Source organism: Zophobas morio, unplaced genomic scaffold (assembly GCF_036711695.1).
Source record: "Zophobas morio isolate AGI-343-1 ecotype UQ-CSIRO unplaced genomic scaffold, CSIRO_AGI_Zmor_V1 ptg000017l, whole genome shotgun sequence".
Classification (NCBI taxonomy): domain Eukaryota; kingdom Metazoa; phylum Arthropoda; class Insecta; order Coleoptera; family Tenebrionidae; genus Zophobas; species Zophobas morio.
Window position 1 is genome coordinate 17,358,071 of NW_026972122.1, and position 19,422 is coordinate 17,377,492.

A 19,422-nucleotide genomic window follows, 5' to 3' on the forward strand; every position below is an offset into this window, starting at 1 on the left:
CAGAACAAAGAATTTGCCTGATGTTAAATTATGCCACACTTTATCAACGATTCAAGCAAAGAATTTACATTATGTTAAATTATGCCATTATCCAATTTTCCAAATGATTAGTTGCTTAAAACAATTAGCTTTGAGAGTTTAAATCATGGACTGTCCTCAGCTTATCCCAAACAAAACACATGATAAATAAACATAAAATGTATCAGGCGTTGAGAGAAAAACTTCTCGGTGATGTAATTTTCCACGTTGCGAGAAAATGTATTGGTGATGTAATGATGATATGATGATAATAACTACTTAAGGGGAGAAATTTTCAATCCCCCCGTACCTCAGTGCACTATATTATGAATTCTACTGCACTTTCCACGGTCTTTTTTTCCGGAGTGGGACAACGTTAGATTGATTTAACTGCCGTAAATGAACTATTAGCAATCTGGTGTGAGGAATTCAGAAGTGTTATTATTATTATTGTTATTAATGTTATTACTGATTTGGAGCAGAGGCAAAAGCCTATTATGCTCGCCAGTTAGACAACAAATCCAGCAGATAGAACTTACTGCTACACTGCTAGTCTTATTAAAGATGTTGTAATGTAACACTTGAGTATAAGCATCCAGAAACCTTATTCATAATGAAAGATTGTTATCTTGACTTAGTAAATTTCATGAAATCTCCTAGCAAGTGCTGTTTCTAAACAACTCCTGACTGTTAAATTGTGTTAGAATCAGTTAATGGTTCAAATCCTAACATGAACTGTGAATTTATAAACAATAAAATAAATTTACACCACGTGTTACCGTCGTTCGAAAATTCGCATATTTCCGCTTCGAAAGACGCAAGTATTAGCTGAGGAAACTGTGGCATCATCGTTGTTACGATTAATTGGCTCTCCCTTTTTTTATTAACTACCAAACCAACTAAACTTAACCTAGCTAACGCACCACATGATTTCACACACAACAAATAAATCAAAAGTGACGCATCTCACCTCCCTCCCAAGCAGGCCATCTTCTACCAACCCTGTCACTAGTTACTACCAATAAAATCCCTAGTAACTACCAACTACCAGAAAATAACTAAACGTGCACATGGTTGCCTATGTTTAACGATTTTCTTGATTGAATTTTTTCTCAAATTCAAATGATTCAAATGCGATTTCGCGCCGTTGTTAATTTTTTGCAGCGCGAAATTTTGATTTAGATCTGGTCACCACAGTGTTATAATTTAAGTGATACACATTTTACAAAATCGTATTTTTTTTGTTAGTTTTAACTGTTTTAGTTTTTTCTTAAGGTCGGCAGAAAAGAAGTATGTAAAGAATGTACCTACATTTTTAAGAAATATCCCTTAATTTACAGCATAACCGTTAATAAAATCAATAAAAAATGAACCAAATTACATCCTGCAGTTAAAAATTCTACTCTGAAAACATTGTTGAAATATAAAAATATATTAAGTATATATTTAATAATACACTTAAATAATAAGTACTGAAGTGTAAGTTTTTAACATGGCGTATTAAATTTAACATGGGATCACAAGGAATCAAGGATCCCTTCGGTCACTTTTAAAAAATATACCTATCTCGTATTTTTAAATTGCAATTGTTGAAATCTCTAGGATGTTCGATGTTCCCCATCTACTTAAAAAGAACGAAACCAGGCCAGCCGCAGATTTTTACAAAAATTAAATCACGATAGTGGAGTAATTATTGTTACATATCAAAGTAGGCGGTAAATCTGAAGAAGTTTAATTTTTCAGAGGTATACAAAATATAGAACAGCTAGAGGTGGTGTTCATTGGTTTGTAACAACAAAACCGTAAGCATGAGAAATTAGAAACTTGACATTACTGGCCCACTTATTGGATCGTTCGCCGTTTCCTCTTTCAATCTTTCGGACCTTTGTTGCGAGTTGTCGCCATTCGTGATACGCCGAATAGCGATTTTAAACAACTTTATGGCGAGTGGCGTCACTTGATCTCACTCTTTTTTTCTTTTGGATTTAAATCTTACTTTTATTAGGACGACTTTAGGTACGCTAATTATGGATGAGTGCTAATTAATGATGCCTCAACATTTATTATTAGTCATTGTATTTGAATTTATAACAAAAACATATTTCTTCATATTTTGGTTTATTACTGACGCCTTTCTTACTCCTAAAAATATAGCGGGTGATCTCTGAGCGAGGCAATTGTACATACCAACGAGAAATGTAAACAGTAAACCCATGGAAAATCATACAACCATACTGATTACTGAGGATATTCTATGAGTAAACCTCTGACACTTCCCCTCTTTTTCCCACGATTTAATCAAGATTTAAGTGTTGTGTATAAATAGTACATATTTATATTAGTATTTTCAAATCGGAAATGATCAAAATACTATCGATGTGACAATTTTATTTACAGGCACTGCGTATAACAGTGGTGTTTTCAAAGGTCCGAATGAAATTATGCCTAGTTTTCCCTCAGGTTCTATTGAAGGACACCTTCGCAGTCTACGTTATATTTAAAATATCTTATTTACTATATAACAGAGTCAACTTGTTTACCTACTTTTTTGCTGATAACCTGTTCTGTGAGTTATTTATAACTGAAACTGAAATCTGAATGTCCATTATACACGGGCCATATTTTAAATCTCGTCTGTACCCTAGCGACCTCTAGCTTTGAAGAGAAGAGGTTGTTCTAGCTGGCACAAAAAGCAAGTAAAACAGCAAAGACAAACGAAACAGAATATCGGTTTCCCGTTGGCGGTTAGTTTTATCGCTTCCATCTTCCATTACAACAAGGAGGTAGGAAGAATTACCGTTATAAAAGTAGACAAATTTGTATTATGGTTTCAGGTGTGAAATTGTGTGGGAAGCATTTGTAATTTTTTGACTTGCTACTAAACTGTTATGTGTACAAGTGTTCCAAAAATTAGTGATTGTAATTAGTTTGTTGCGGTGTTTGAAATGTGCTGTAATAATTGTGTGCTCGTAATACATGTATACTGAGTTTTATTTACTTTAAAGCATTCGTTAATTATTTTGGATCTATTGATTCAAAGAAGTTGCAGAAGAAAGTCTTCTTGAAAAATTGTAAACAAGTTTGTGTGTCATATCATCTTCAAATTATTAAATATTTGTGTATTTCTAGAGAAATGTCAAGTAAACGTAAGAAGCCGCCAACAAAAAGAGGCCCAGCCAAACGTGGTAAAAGAAAAGAAGAAAGCGACGTTGATTCAGATTTAAGTGAAACGAGTGACAATGAAAACACTACTCAACCTGACGAAGTTCTCATTGCCGGACATGGAGACGCTCTCGATGAACCAACACAGCTACCTCAGGAGTTACTTAAAACATTAATCAAACCTGCCGGTCAGCTCCTTATGTTTGGCCTTGTCAATTGGGATCATACTTCAAACAGAACACCTAAAGAAGTGAAAGTCAAATTGCATCCAAACTTGTATGTCCCACATCGTTTCTTGGATGTTAAGGTGCGTATCATTAAGACAGTAAAACGTATATAATAGTATGTAATATATTGCCAAGTTTAGTGGTATGATGTGCCGATGTCATTTAAACAAGGTGCTTATAACATCCCATTTGAATAAATATAATAAGTATATACTGTCTGCACAGATTCGTAACCTCATAATTCAGTACACTTTACATTTTCATTCTGTAAACAAAAATTCTGCAATTTTCAGAAACTGAAAAACAAGTTTGTAGTGTTTACCCAAAATTGGAAATTACTGTGTAAATGATAATGTCAAAACGAAAGCAAAAAATATTGCTGGGCTCAGATAACGTGTGAAAAAACAATTCATAAAAAACATTCAGCAAAGGACAAATGACAATAAAAATAGATCCTTGTACCTTAAACTGATGTGTAGCATAAAAATAAATGGAATTCTACTTTAATTTATTTTATGGGAGGATTTGATCTCACAAGAAATTGAAACATGACTGGGATACTGGAGTGCTTTATAAAATGACAGCAATATTTTTAGTGTTGTGATGTACAGTTGGTTGCATTAAAAACGGGACAGACGTTTAACTATCATTTTATATACTTACAGGATTGCTAAAAAGAATGGATACACCTACATATTTCCAGAATGGTTTATCAAAACTCATTAAAATGTGGTGCACAGGTAAATGTATTTAAACTCTCAATTTTCTTAGCACAGCTAAGTTAAGGCGCCTTTTGTCGTCTTAATACAGTGTTCTTGAAGAAAATTGTTTTTGACATATCTATAATGAAATACAACTGACAAACTATACATAAACAAAAACTGTGAAGTATTGGCAGAAGTATCACATCTGAAAAATGTGGTCATCGAACTTCTGAGTATCGCTGATGGGTACATCTAATCCATAAATTGCCATTTTACTTGGATAGTAAATCCAAGTAAAATTGTTCAAAAGTTGTTCTTTGTTGAAGACGTTCAGTGATAAGATATAAATCTTTACGAAACAGTTACAGTTAATTACAAAATAAATTTAACGTTCATTTTACAAAAAATTAAATACATTGTGTTTAATGTAGGAAAAATAATGTGAAACAAAAAAGAGTCATGCTTCAAGGTGGTTATTTAAAACATTCAGGACCGGTTTGTAGAATTTGATCTGTTTAATTGATCACATGATTTAAGTTCATAAAACTTATAAATCGGATTTTGATTTTTTTATTATATGTACATATCAGAACATTTGTGAGTTTTATTTACTCTGTCGGGTTTCACAAAAATAATTTTGTTGATATTTAAAACATATGAGTTGTTTTCTATAGAGTGTCGAAATAGTATTTCCGTAAATAATCATTTGTGTACAAAGTGGCGGCCCAATAATATGTTCCATACCGTTTTTTTAAACATTAAATTTATTTTGAAAAAACATGTTTTTCATTTAGTTTGATTGTCATGTTGAAATTTATATATTTTTTAATTGCTCATGTTATCCCAAATAGAGATTTTTCAAAATTTTAACAAGCTGAACAAAGCAAATTAATATGATATTGTATGCAACACATGATGTTTACAAGATTCTGAAATTTCATTGCATATGTATACAGCGCGGCCAGAAAATCTTGGACGTCAATGCCAACCCTGTTGTCACAAAATGTGAAATATGTATCTTTAAGGCGAGTCCCTACCTTTTTCACTTCAATACATTTTCAGAAAGTAATATCTACATTATTAAGGGACCTTATAGTCATTAAATTTTAACCATAAGTTCACAACTTTCTGAGTCGCAGTTTTTTAGAGAAAGCTCTATACATTACGTGGAATGCATTGTCGATTTCTTTTCTTGAAAATGAAATGTAGCAAAAGAAGCCTCTTCGACGCAAGCTTCTTTTTAGTATATCCCATTTCCGAAAAATAATTGACAATGCTTTCCAGGTAACGTATAGAGTTCTGTAAATTGAAAACAGTAGTTAAAACTGCATTATGAAAGTTCCAAACAGCAAAATCTAATTTTATAATTTTTGAAAGAAACGAGGCAGTTCTGTCGACCAATTTTTTACAACTTTGATATCATGTGTAGAATGAAATAAACTCTCAAATGAGGTATCAGTAGGTTTGATATAATATTAAGCATAAAACTTTGTGATGATCTCATAAAATAAAGGGGGGCGGGGGAGGGGAGTTGTATGAGTAGTACACAAACTTTGGTTAATATTGTACTTACTATTTTCCCGATAATCTTAAGCTATTTATACTAAAAATTTGAAAAATACTGTTTCAAAAATTAACTGTGCAACAAAGTTAAGGTACGTCTTACATTTTCGCCTATTCTCAACTGGAAAACGCTCAGAATACATGAAATTAGACATTCATTAAAAGTATTCGATTGCAATATTTCCTTTAATGATTGTTTGGAAAATACATATTTTACGACTGTAAAAGAAAGAATTTGAAATGTGTGTTTAATGTTTATGTTAACATGAATTTCTTCGCCAACAGACAGCTGGACACGAGAAATCTGCATGGTCGTTGTGAAACTGTGAGAAAACAAGAAATTAAATATTCGCTAACAGTAATTTCTTCTTTTTATTAGTTATTTTTCGGGATGTAAAAGTGTGAAAAATTCGACGTTTTCAAAATACAGTATCGGTATTACTTGAACTTTTAAAGCGAAAGTTTAGTGTAAGTGATTTTACATAAAGGTAACTACAGAGTTTTATGCAAAATTACAGACCATTTGAAGCCTTAAAAATGAAAAAAATCTGAAGTATTATAGTTTTCAAATAGTGTAGAATTCTCAACATCTATTATATGTACAATACCACTTTCTTCTTTTTGGTGCTATAAACCAAAATATGCAAAAATATGCGTGGTGAAAATTGCAACTTTGGTGCGTAGCTTTTTGACGAATTTGCGTATCAAATAACCAAATAACTATTAATGTTTGTGATTTTTTTGTGCGGTTGGCAAGATATTTAAAATTTTGTGGTGGCATACCTGATGTAAATCTGAAATTTTGGACACCAATTCAGTAGCTCTCATCTTCTCATTGGTTTTTTAGGCCCACTCATGTCAAATTAACAACTGTGAAGTGACATGCTAACATTGCTGCCAATAATTCAAAATTGCCAACCCAAAAATTTGCTTCGATCGCTAAAGATTACCCGGTACTTGATATTTAAGTCGGGCAGACAGACACCAAATAAACACGACCATGAATTGAATCCAAAAAATAAACCTGACCTTAATTTTACTACATTCCAAGTTTTAAGTTCAGACTGCACTCAAAAGTTTTTACAAAGCTGCTGTAACGAGATCGTTGATGATTTGGTGATGTTACGAGGGCAACTAGAAATATCTGCCTAGCTATGAAAAAAACAGTTGACACTCTCGCCGTTAATATGTCAAATAGTGGCATTAATTATTCTACTCTTTATTCAAAAATTAAAAAACACCACCTGTTGAATCAAGTTGGTACCAAATAAAGGTCCTCCAGGACTTATTTTCATACTGGCAAATTGGTAGTACAAAAAACTTCAAATTTGAAATTTCATGAAAAAATGCCAAAACAAAATAAATTAAAACAACGTGTTTTGAATCAAAATCATGATCCTCCTAACTTCGTTTTTTTTTGACAGCACATTTTCACACCAAAAATCTCCCTAGACAAATATTATCGGTTGTGTCTTTGTACTATGTTGCCGGGCGAGTGGTCTTTTAATTTTTGAACAGAGAATTATAATTCATGGATCACATGACTCCATTTCTTCCAATAGAATTTATTCATGCCCTTAGTTACATGGCTATCATAGCGATAATAATTTTATTACCTTATTGTTGTCTGTTGCTATCTAAATTTTAAAACTGTCAAATTTGACAAATTTTAGAATTTCATAAATTTTTTTGTCGATTTTTGAGGACAAGCTCAAAACGACGAAATCAATTCTATTATCAAAAAATGTGTTAATTCATTATATTGTCATGTTGAATATAACTCGTGATATGATTAATAATCGAAGATATGGCTCGTGAAACCGAAGCAGCACATTCAACTCGTGCTTCTCACGCGTTGAATCTGCAGCTGGGTTTCACTCGAAATATCATCGATATTAGTCACATCACTTGTTATATTATAACTGATAATAACCCTGCACCGAAAACTTGAATTAAGTTGGATTATTCACTTGAGTTTTATAAGGTGTTACTTAAGAAAAATGAGCAACTTAAAGTTAGAGTATCGCAGCGTTATAAAGTTTCTCAGCAGCAGATGCAAATGCAGAGATGACTCAAAAGAGTGGAAGATATGGTCCTCGAGGATCAGCATGTGAAGGTTTCGACAATTTGCAAGACTAGGAATAACCGAACCTAGTGTAATAATAAACATATTGCATGATAATTTGAACATGAGTAAGGTCTCTGTCCGATGGGTTCCACGATTTGGAAACTGAAGAGAATTGCGACTTTTTGTCTTGGACGCAACCATGTGCCGGAAAAATGATGGCACAAGTTTTCTGGGACATTAGAGGCATCTTTCTTATTCAATACTTTGCCAATTTTGCGTAAGACAATTAATGACAATGAATATATGAGAAATGGTCCATGTTGGCCAACAGAGAAATGTTTCTGCTGCACAAGAATGCGACTATGCATAAGGCGGCTAAAGTCAGCACGTTGTGCAAGAATGCAGCCTCGTCAAAATAGATCAATCGCATTATGCTCCTGATCTAGCTCCATCCTCTTTTTTGTCAAGGGCATAAATTAATTGTAGAAATGGCACAAGTGCTTTGATATAGGGGATGATTATATTGAAAAATAAAATTATACACAAAATCATTGTCTTTTGTTTCATACAGAGGTAGTTATGTAATATATTTCGTGGCCCTCGTATTTTAGCCAGACACGGTAAATGTTAGCGTGATAAGTGATGAGATATGAAATCATGAGGGAATTCTCTAGCGGAATATGGAGGGTGTAATCTGCAGAACATTTTTGTACAGTTAATTTTTTAGTCTACCGTTAACCGTTAAATTTTGTCTGTCATGTGCGGCCACATTAATTTCTACGATTAAATAACTCAAGATTTTTTGTATTTTCTCTTGTTCTTTGTAGTCAAATTAAAGCGCAATTTGATGTAGCAATATTATTTAAGTTGTCTGACGAAAAGTCAAAATATACTGATTTGAATAAAAAGTGCAACACCTATTATTCGTCAAGGGATTTTGTTGAAATTTTCACAGAAGCTATAATGTAGTGCGACAAGAAAATGATTACAATTTGAAAAAGAAAGGGTAACAATTAACAAAGTTACTTAATAATGAGTTGCCCCACTGCGATTAATTATGCACTCATTTACTCGCCGAGGTACACTATCAATCAGATGATTAATATCGGCCTGAGGTAGCTCACGCCAAGCTTCTTGAAGACGAAGCCGAAGATCATTCAAAGTATCCGGAGGATGGGGTAAATTACCCAGTCGGTTACCGAGCATACCCCAGACGTGCTCGATTGGAGACAGATCAGGGGACCGCGCAGGCCATGGAAGTACCACCACATTAGTTTCGTCCAGATACTGTGTTGTAACCCTCGCCGTGTGTGGGCGAGCATTATCTTGTTGGAAAATGGGATTAATTAACCCCCGAAGATATGGTACTGCAACGGGCTCCAATACGTTTGCTATGTACCCGGCAGCGTTTAAATTGCCTTCAATGAAAACGAGGGGTGATCTACTGTTATAACTAATAGCCCCCCAAACCATCACTCCTGGCGTAAGGGCAGTGTGACGTTGAAGAGCAAGATCTAAATTTCTGCGTTCTCCACGTAGTCGTCTGACCCTCCTACGCCCATCATGGGCCCACAAACAAAAACGGGATTCGTCACTGAACACCACGTTATGCCATTCTTGCACCCAATTCACTCGCTCATTACACCACTCTAGCCTGCGGGTGCGATGACGTGGAGTAAGAGGTAGACACCAAAATGGTCGGTACGAACGAAGTCCATAAGATCTTATTCGGTGATATACGGATGCCATTGACAGTCTTCTTTCTAGAGTTTCCAACCAATGATTTCCCACAGCACGTGTTGTGGAAAACCTGTCTCTTAGCGCTAAAGTTCTTAGGTGACGTTCTTCACGAGCAGTAGTGGTATTAGGACGTCCAGATCCGCGGCGACGCTCATGAAGTCCTTCTTCAGACCATCTCGAACAACATCTTAGTACCGTTGCTACATTGCGGTCCACACGATTGGCAATTTCCCGCAATGAAAATCCAGCCTCTCTCAAACCAATTATTCGGCCTCGTTCAAACTGACTTAGGTGACGATACTTGGCAGGTTGTCGAATTCTAGGCATTGTGAAAGATGAGTTTGACACGAATTTGACAGAAAAGCTGGTAAGAGTTATGCATTGGCTATGTGACAGAGCCAGACCTTGTAGACAAAAGACAGAAGAAAAGTCCAGCTATCGCTGGAATTTTTTGTTCCAATTTTAATCACTTACTGCATATGCTAGATTACACCTTCTGTGAAAATTTCAACAAAATCCCTTGACGAATAATAGGTGTTGCACTTTTTATTCAAATCAGTATATGTGAAACTATTGTGATGTACCATGCAGATCTGTTGAAGTTGAGACTGACGGTTTATGAGTTCGAATTCTCAAAATACCTTCCACCGCGTTAATATGTTAAAATATTTTTCAACTGTTAGAGAAGAATGTCTGTTTCTGCTTGTCACTTTGTGATTTTTTTTTAATACATCAATCCAATAGCTTTTTCAACCAAGTTCTGTTGTGTGATTGCAAGTTCGTATACAGTTGGTGTATACATTGGAACTCTTCTGTTTTTGTTATTAAGTGCTGATGAAGCTAATTCGTCTGAAAAATCGATTCATGTAAGTTTTACGGTCATCTATGTGCTTTATCTATAAAATGGTTGAAACCTGTTAACTGATCTTTAGGAAATTTGTTACGTGGTTTTTATTTAGAATAATGTTCGTCATTGTTGACTATTTCTTCATTTTGGAATAAAGTTTTATACACACTTTAGATTTGTTTATATTTATCACTTCTATCATTCTTACAAAGTTTCCATATTTTGTCAAATTAAGTGTATGTTATTAGTGTAATATAGAAGTTATCGGTAGTTCCATTTTGTTGCAAACATTGCATACGTAATAACTGGACCAATAATGTATTAATTAATTTCACATGTTTGAGATGTAAATATCGATTTTAATGTTCGTATGAAGTTACTCGGTAAGTTCTCTGCCCTTTCCAATAACCTTTCAACGTGTTTAAACTTTATTTCTTTTTTAAAACGAGGACGTACGGTTTATGACTTCACAGACCTCTACAGACTGAAATGTGGCAACATCGCAAAAGTGCACGTGCTTGTCAAAGGTAATCATAACTTGACAATCTTCTGACTAGAAGTTGTAGGAAAGTACAATACACTAATGTAATCTGCTTTGAGCCATTTGCATTCCGTATTTCCAAACTTTTCAAATTTCAGCCAACACACTAACAACAGTGACACACAAATGACAGCGAGTACCTCCTTTTGATAAGCGTTGTTGCCTTGTCGTGACTATTTCTGCCAACCCTGTCCTAATTGGTCTAACATAATTTGGCGCAACATTTGAAAAATCCAACTTTAAAAATTTTTTTAGGCATAAAAATGAAATTATTTTTGTATTTTTTTTTTAATTTCACTAAATTGCTTCCAACGGCTTATTACATTTGTCTGAAGCAAAGTTGAACTTCATGCAAGTAGCGTATTGGATGCCATTCTGGGCTAAAATTACTTAACAGATAAATTTTTTGTTCGAAGTAGGGTCAACGTTTCCACCGCATAATGTGAGGTATCCAGAGTTTGCAAAAATATTATGGGCATTTGATGTTGTTTGTATACTGGGAGTAATAATTTTTTTAAACACTCATAAAATCGGAAACTTCGGCATTTATGCTCACTTAGTCACAAATACGAAAGATTTCTTCTCACAAAAAAATTGCCTGGGATACCGCAATTTTCTGGTCCAATTTCCCAACAGAAATGGTTTTATCAGTGCCTTCAGATATGCTAATTTGTTAATGACTTAATTGCGATTTAATTTTTAACCCCGCGTTGAAGTACCATGTGACCGACTCTACGCCAATCAGACGTCGCTAATGGCCTTGTTAAATGCGCGATCAACTTAATCTCAGTTAAAATATTGTATAAACCGGCCCTAAATTGTTATTCTTTATTTTTGTACTGAGTTACTAAAAAAAAATTAATGTTAAAATTATCCAAACAAATTTAACATATTTTTTGGAAAACAAAGGAACTTTAGTTATTCCTTTTATTAAAATAAAACAAATTTTTAAGGTAGTCGGGGAAATAAAAAAAAAACACACTGTCGCATTTATAAACCGGTTTTAGCAAAGCCGAACAGTCGGCCGACTAGTCGGTTTTTACTGGCCGAACAATCGGCTAGTCGGTTAGTCGGCCAGACCTACAGGCGGTACATCTCTATTTTAAACTTCTTTAAAATTAATTGTTACTGTATTACCGTAGAGCAAATTGCCTTAAACATATGCACTACTGTGGGAAACAATTGAAACAACGATTGGATTTGGTATACCCACTACATCGGTGACAATGGCGTTCAGACGACATTGAAAGGTTCAGAACTCCTAGGAGATGTTTTCTAGAATAATAAGAAATGTTGTTACTCAAGGAGAGAATTACGATGTAATTGTAGTTTCCGTGACGCAAAGACCTTCCTAGGTATGCTGCTCATCGATTGAAAACACGTTGAGTTCACGCAGTGATTTTATTTGGTAAATAAACTGGAAGGATTTGCTTATGGTAAGACGGAATAACTGGAGGAATTAATGTTATTAAAGGGAAATAATCAGATGAAAATATAGCTGTTTACATTTATTGAATAACAAGTGACATTTATTTGGTTTCCATTAGTTGTAATGTATTGTAGATTGTATTAAGGCCCAACATACTTCATTTAATGTTTGGCGACTGAAAGTTGCATAGTCCTAGTATTGAGACCGTTTACAATAGAATTCTTTTAATTTTGGCAAAGTGTTGTAAAACGGTATACTTCTCTGTCTGTATTCATTCGACACATTGTAGAGTAAACTCTTTGACTTTTATCCTAGTAAAATTGTTTGTCATATTGTAATGTATTTTTATATACGAGTACAAGATTTTTATAGACAACGTAAATTGTCGTTCTTGTTGATTGATATTCTAAAATGTTACACTTTACCTTCAACAATATGTTTCAAATAAAATAAATTTTAAAATTAATTCCGTTCGGATTATAATTGCTTGTATAAGTTAAGGAATAAATTACAGTTTTTTTTTTGAGCCGTTGTAACAAGTGACTATATTTTCTTTCGCGTATTTTTTAAACAATAAACATTTAAGAGCATATGTAACGTCGTGCAAGTTCACATTTAATTTTAGAAAAATGGATTTACCCCTTGTTTAACTTTGACTTTGAAAGTGTTAATTAAGAAATCTTTCATTTGTTTTGAGCATATTTACAAAGCTGTTGATATTGAAATAATTTTGCCGTTTTTAAACTTGACTTTTTTTTCGTTAGCGCATTTTAACAGTTGTTATTTAAAAAAAAAATATGGTGCACCATATACCGGGTGTCCCACGTAACACTTTCGGGCGCAATAAGTCAGGTATTTTTGAACGGATTGTTATGAAATTTGAAATGTAGGTATTTTGATAGGTGACGATTAAGATGAACCAGTGAAAATAATCATTATCTTGAAAAAGTAAATTTTCCATGCCTTAATTTAATTTTGAATTAATTAAGTTTTGCATCACTTGATTAAACATGAAAAATAAATACTGTATGCAAAAATTCATCTCCGAAATACATTTGGTTAGACAAAAAACGATAAATTATTGCGCAAATAATTCCAAAAAGTATTAAAGAATATGTAGCTATGGAACAAAAAACTGCTATCCTCGCATTTTGGACACCCTTGCGGGAATTTGATACCTGTTTGCCAAGCGTTATTTGTATCCGTATTGTGAAGCATATTGTAAAAATTTCACGTTTCAACAGATTTATTATTTTTCGAACAAAAGTACTCTTTTGTAGAAATTTGTGTAAAAACTAGTATTTAATATGCGAAATCCCGTTTAAAATCAGCCTTTCATACCTTGTCATTATTTGGGTTACTTCCTGTTTTCTTTAGCGTATCGTAAACGGCGTGCAACACCGTCGGTTTTTTATTTTCAATAGTATTTAGGTAGTCTTTCACCACAATATCAAATACCAAATAATATGTTCCTCGCATTCCAAAAGTTTTTTGGCCGATGTTTGAATCATTATTTTTCGTGATTTTATTCTCCGCAATCATCATTTCCACTCTTCCAACAATTAACACAATAAAAATTAACGAAACTACGTGCTTCAACACCAGTATGAAAGTTTGAAAATGAAGCGGAATTTTCATGTCGCATTTCATCAATGCACATTTCATATCACCTTATTGTTCTTTTGGCAAGATAGGGATCCAATAGATGCTCAATACTGGATGCACGGTCAACATTTCATTTTAGCGCCTAAAATTTAGAGTCGGAAAACACAGGCATCACCTATTGCATTAAAGCGTAACTGCTTAACAAGCTCATAAGATAAGTATCAAGAGTAAGTTCGCTACGCTAAGTTTGTTTATTTCATACTATGTCAAATTTGACGTTTTACTGGATTCGAACGAGTCCGGTAAAATCAAAATAACGGACAAGTCCGGTAAAATTGTGCCAAAAAGGACAAGTCCTGTAAAGTGTTACTATGTTATTAATATTATATTATTATTAAAACATTTGCCAATCAGCGGTTGCTAACGATGTCAGAAAAAGTTACTCGATTTGAACTTTTTCTCAAAATAGTAATTATTTTATCGAATAGAAAAATATGTTCACAGTATGAAATAAAATCCATAACGGCATACGTCCGGTAACTCTTTTCTCAGTACTCGTTTCGAAATTCAAGAGTCGGCTCCCTACGGACGCCTCATCCCGAAACATCTTACCCGTACTGTAAAATTTGAGTTACCGGACTTTAATTACTATTGTTTAACATCAGAGGTGTTTTTCACTAACCAATTTTGAGTTCCTCGCCACTTGCTTTGAGAAGGGACGAATGTGATATATTTAACGATATTTTCATTATCCATGTAAATTGTATTTATAAAAGTTGTAGATTACACGTTGAATTGTGCCTAATGTCTGTAAAAAAAAAGTAAATATAGGGACCCAGTAGAGTATAGTCGGGAGGATCAAATAGTGAATATCAACTTTCTGTTTTATTGGAAAGCAATAATAAACTGCTTAGGATTATGGTAATGATTATTTACAACACTGAGCTCTCTAATTGAATGAGCAACAACGTTCAATTTGATCCTTTCGAATATTTAACCCAAAAGCAAGCAAACGTTGTAAATCATCACTGCTACAATCCTGAACCAAAGAATATTGCCAAAAATGTTCATTCTTGTTGATACTCTCTCCTTGAACAGTTTATTGGAGGCTTCTAGGCACTTTTGGAAACAAAAAAGCATTGCAGGTCGTGTCGGCCGTGAAATTATGTGTAACGTTCGAATTAACTACAAACGTTTTTACTTGTTTTTCTTTAACTCACATTTATTTTGCTATTTGATCTAGGATTCTCAACAATTGTTACTTCATTCTTGTAAGGGGTGCACAAAATGCAAACGTCGAATTCGATTGTGTCTCACAACCGTGCGTGCATACTTAACGCCGTCTTTCAAAAACTGAAAATTTAAAAGATTGGTCAATATTTTTCAAAAATCCTAAACTGTTTCAATGTACGATTTTTTCATGCAATATTTTTATATTTTAATAAATAATATCGTTATTAAGTAAGGTCATAACAACTAATAAAAAAAAGAAAGATGAAAATGTGCGCTAAATGTTTGTAGGGCATTTAGTAAATTATAATATTATTTGCTAAATAGCGTTCCCGATTTTAGTAATTTATAAACAAAAAACATTGTCAGAATTTAATCAAGGGCACAGTTTATTTTCTGAATGGTGTTACTTCAAAATGTAAAGGATTTTCATCTTACATACAATATAGAAATAGCGGTGATGTTTTGTTTATTGTAAATAACGTTATATTTGTTGTCCAGATTCGACTTGCCGTCAGTGGTTGCGTGTCAACTCACAGTGTACTTATTACTGAAGAGGGAAAAGCATTAACATTTGGACGTAATAAGTTTGGTCAGTTGGGTTTGGACCATATTGAAACAAAGGAAGTTCCAACTGTAGTTCCAGTGTTAGAAAATATACACATAATTAGTGCAGCCTGCGGTCGCAATCATACGCTCTTTCTGACCGACACAGGTACTGTGTATGCATGTGGTGATAACCGCTCAGGTCAGTGTGGTGTCGGAAATCTACAACCCAATATCTTAACTCCTACTCGGATTAATTATAGAGGACCACCAATTGTGAAAGTAGGTTGTGGAGCAGAATTTTCGCTAATTCTGGATATAAAAGGTGGTTTACATTCCTTTGGTTTGCCTGAATATGGTCAGTTGGGCCATAATACTGATGGCAAATATTTCAAGACAACCACCAAGCTTTCTTTTAATTTTGAAACTAGCCCCAAACGTATTGTATTATACATTGAGAAAAGCAAAGATGGCCATGTAGCTCCAGTAGATGTAACTGAAATCGTTGATTTCAGTTGTGGACTTAATCATACGGTCGCAATTGATAGCAAAAAAAGAGCTTTTTCGTGGGGATTTGGTGGTTTTGGTCGTTTAGGTCATGCTGAAACTAAAGATGAACTTGTCCCACGATTAATAAAATATTTTGACACCCAATCGAAGGGAGTCCGATCTGTATATTGTGGTTCCACTTACAGCCTCGCTGTAACCGATTTTGGAGCATTATTTATGTTTGGTCAAACCAAACGTACAGGAGAAGCCAATATGTATCCAAAACCTATTCAGGATCTCACTGGTTGGTCTATCAATCACGTTGGAGCGGGGAACACATCAGTTATTGTATCTGCCGACGACTCTGTCATATCTTGGGGTGCAGCACCAACATACGGTGAGTTGGGACTAGGAGAGCTCACCAAATCATCTACAAGTCCAAAAGAGGTAACGAATAATCACTTGCTATTGCAGATCTAAAATGCAACATTTGTAGGTTTCAAGGTTACAAGGAGTTAAGGTAATATCCTTGTCGATGGGATTTGGTCATACGTTGCTTCTAGCACAAAATGAGACATCGGAACAGAAAGCGAAGCTGGACACTTTCGATCTTTATGAACCATAACTCATTTCAGGAAACATATATGTAACATATGTACTCCATCTTAGAATATATGTACTACAACTGCCCTTTTTGATTTCCTCGTTTTTTTTTAGATATAGCATTTATACTTCAGTATTTTTATATTATATTATTATTTACGTAGAGTCCGTCTGATGTATGTAATTTAAATAAATTTTTGTATCAGTTTCGATATTTCAATAAACATTTATAGAATCGGTAGTTTTACTTTTTTAGGTAGAAACATGAATTTATTTTATCGTATTAACTCTAAAACAAAATCAGTTTTATAGTAATTTTAAACGTAGCCTTTAGATTTTTGCAATATTTGCAATTAATTTCATTCAGTTTACTCTAAATTTTTCTATGTATATTGCTTTGTTAGTAATACGTCGTTCTTAAATTCAATTTTTTATTAAGATTAAGTTATTGCAATTTCATTATCATTGTATGTTTTACATGCTCGAAGGAATTAGAAACTGTTCTTTTCTGGGGAGGGGCTGTTGATTTTTTCGCTGTATTCTGTTTCATTTGTCCTCTATACCTAACATGCATTTTGCAGTTTGCAAACCGTTGGTTTGATGCTCTTATTTTCTCGGCCCGCGGTTTACACGTGTTTATGTTTTAATAGTTAATTTTTCATAATTTCTATGTAGTTATAAGTCCTAGCTATTGTATTCGTTGGAGGTGGATATTGGATACTTGATTGGGTTATTACAATTTAAATTAATGAATTCTTAAATATCCCTTAGAAAACATTAAAGACGCACCCAGAAAAACAATCTCAAAACCATCTTTGATAATTTATAGCATTAAAAAAAATTAAACTAGTTAATATTTTTGTGTAACAACATTGACGTAATGTCAGATACTATCCTGTTAAAATTGAAGTAAAATTTGGAAAAAAGATTCACCTTAGTTACAACCTAAAAGAGATTCTAATGAATAATGATACAGTTTTGTGTAGCAACAAAAAAAAATCAACAAAACAAACAATGACACCTTAAAGTCTGAAATTGATTAAGATTCGCTGCGAGGTACGACGTGCAGTCTCTATCTTCGTGCAAATATAGCTGATTTCTACACTAATTGTGTTACGTATGAGCTAAGAACAATCCCGATTAAACTAGCTTTCATATAAAAAAAAAACGTATTGAAATTGGTTCATCCGTTTGGGGGATACAGTGCCACAGACAGACGGGAGGTTCAAAGTTACAACACCCCTCTTTTTGGGTTAAAGATTAATGGAATGAACTCTCTCAGTTAAGATGTCTGTAACGCTAACTCACACACCTTCATTCATCTGTCAAAACATATAATGAATTTGACGGCACTTTTTGGACCACCCGAATGTGCTGCGTCTTCAACGGTTGTTTCTCCGCGCTTGAGTCATTAATCCAAAGACCAGTGGCTGCATAAGAAGAACGTGCACGTTCCAATGTAGAAAAAGTACTTTCATGGATATCTCTCGCAGTAATTCCTTCCAAAAAGAAGAACTGAATCACACCACGAATTGCAATTTTCTCCATCAGTCGATACACTAGTGTTCAGTTAACTTCTAAATGAAGAATTATTAACAGAATGACTTGACAGTATAGAAGCGTCATTTATAGGAAACCTACTTGAAGTCTACAGACACAGTTACTGCTTTTCTTCTTTGACCCTCCAAGACTATGGAAACTCATACTGTTAAGAAATGAATTCGATAAAAATATCGTAAAGTCCCCATACAACCAAAAAAGGAGAACCCGATTGAGTGGTTTGTTGATATCAGTTCCATAATTACCGTTGGGTATATACATATAATATACATATGGTTGATCGATAGCGTGGCAGTACAAGGGCAAAATATTGTGCGCACGCATAATTAACTAGGCCAGTGACTACTTACACTATAAAAGCCCTCAGACAACTGAGTTTAAGGTCGGAAAAAATTCGACGGAACGGTTCTTCGACCACGTGACGACGGTGGCTTGAACGCTAGAATTCGGGCTTTTTGGTACTCGCGCGACAAAGGGTAGGTCGCCTTACAAAAGGGCGTACCTATTTACAGCGTGAAGACCGAATTTCAATGCTTGATTGTATTTCCAATCACTTCTTGTTTATGCTTCTTCCCCTCAATTTCTTTCTGCGTCTGTTCTGGTGAACTTACAGCTGAAAAATCCAACTCCAGTACTTCATCTGTAGCAACATCAACTCCCAGAGTATAGGCCACTCAACATTTACTAAGCAAGCCAGTGCGCTGATTGGGTGATGGAATGTCGCTGGAAAAAGACGAAACTCTGCGAAGCTGCCGGCAACAATCCTTCTAGTACTACTACAGGTATTCTATTGCTATCTTTTTAAAAATCACATAGAAACAGCAAAAGAGACACTGAAGAGATTGTTTTCTGTCTGTACAAGCACCAACGCCTGTGCGCATGTACTTGAAATAAATAAAATGTCGCACGCTACAAATTTTTATTATTGCGTTAAGGGAGTGGGTATAAACATTAACCGTGAATTTATTTGGAAAAAGTAACTAATTTGTTTGCAACTTTTTATGTTCTAGTCACTTCATCATTTAGTTACAACCATGGTACAGGAAGACAGGGTATGCTACTCCGGTGGATGAATTTTCGTCTGCTTTGC

At 34.2% G+C, this 19,422-nt stretch overlaps 1 protein-coding gene across 3 annotated transcripts; it reads left to right on the top strand.

Moving 5' to 3' along the window:
* The first annotated feature begins 2,628 nt into the window (after positions 1-2,628).
* On the top strand, positions 2,629-17,009 carry LOC135130051 (protein RCC2 homolog). Of its 3 annotated transcripts, XM_064057360.1 has the most exons (5): positions 2,629-2,801; positions 2,853-3,089; positions 3,148-3,487; positions 15,636-16,616; positions 16,666-17,009. In XM_064057360.1, the coding sequence occupies exons 3-5, from the start codon at positions 3,152-3,154 to the stop codon at positions 16,792-16,794; spliced, it is 1,446 nt and encodes a 481-aa protein (XP_063913430.1). In that variant the 5' UTR covers positions 2,629-2,801; positions 2,853-3,089; positions 3,148-3,151; the 3' UTR covers positions 16,795-17,009. The 3 variants fall into 3 exon arrangements, with proteins under 3 accessions (XP_063913430.1, XP_063913429.1, XP_063913432.1); XM_064057359.1 differs by having other exon boundaries at positions 2,629-3,089; XM_064057362.1 differs by lacking the exon at positions 2,853-3,089.
* The last annotated feature ends 2,413 nt before the right edge of the window (positions 17,010-19,422 follow it).

Bases quoted from the DNA above. Each gene is read 5' to 3' on its own strand.
- LOC135130051 (XM_064057359.1), top strand. From the start codon at position 3,152: ATGTCAAGTAAACGTAAGAAGCCGCCAACAAAAAGAGGCCCAGCCAAA. The intron at 3,488-15,635 runs GTGCGTATCATT...TTTGTTGTCCAG, and splicing joins ATCGTTTCTTGGATGTTAAG to ATTCGACTTGCCGTCAGTGG. The intron at 16,617-16,665 runs GTAACGAATAAT...CAACATTTGTAG, and splicing joins CATCTACAAGTCCAAAAGAG to GTTTCAAGGTTACAAGGAGT.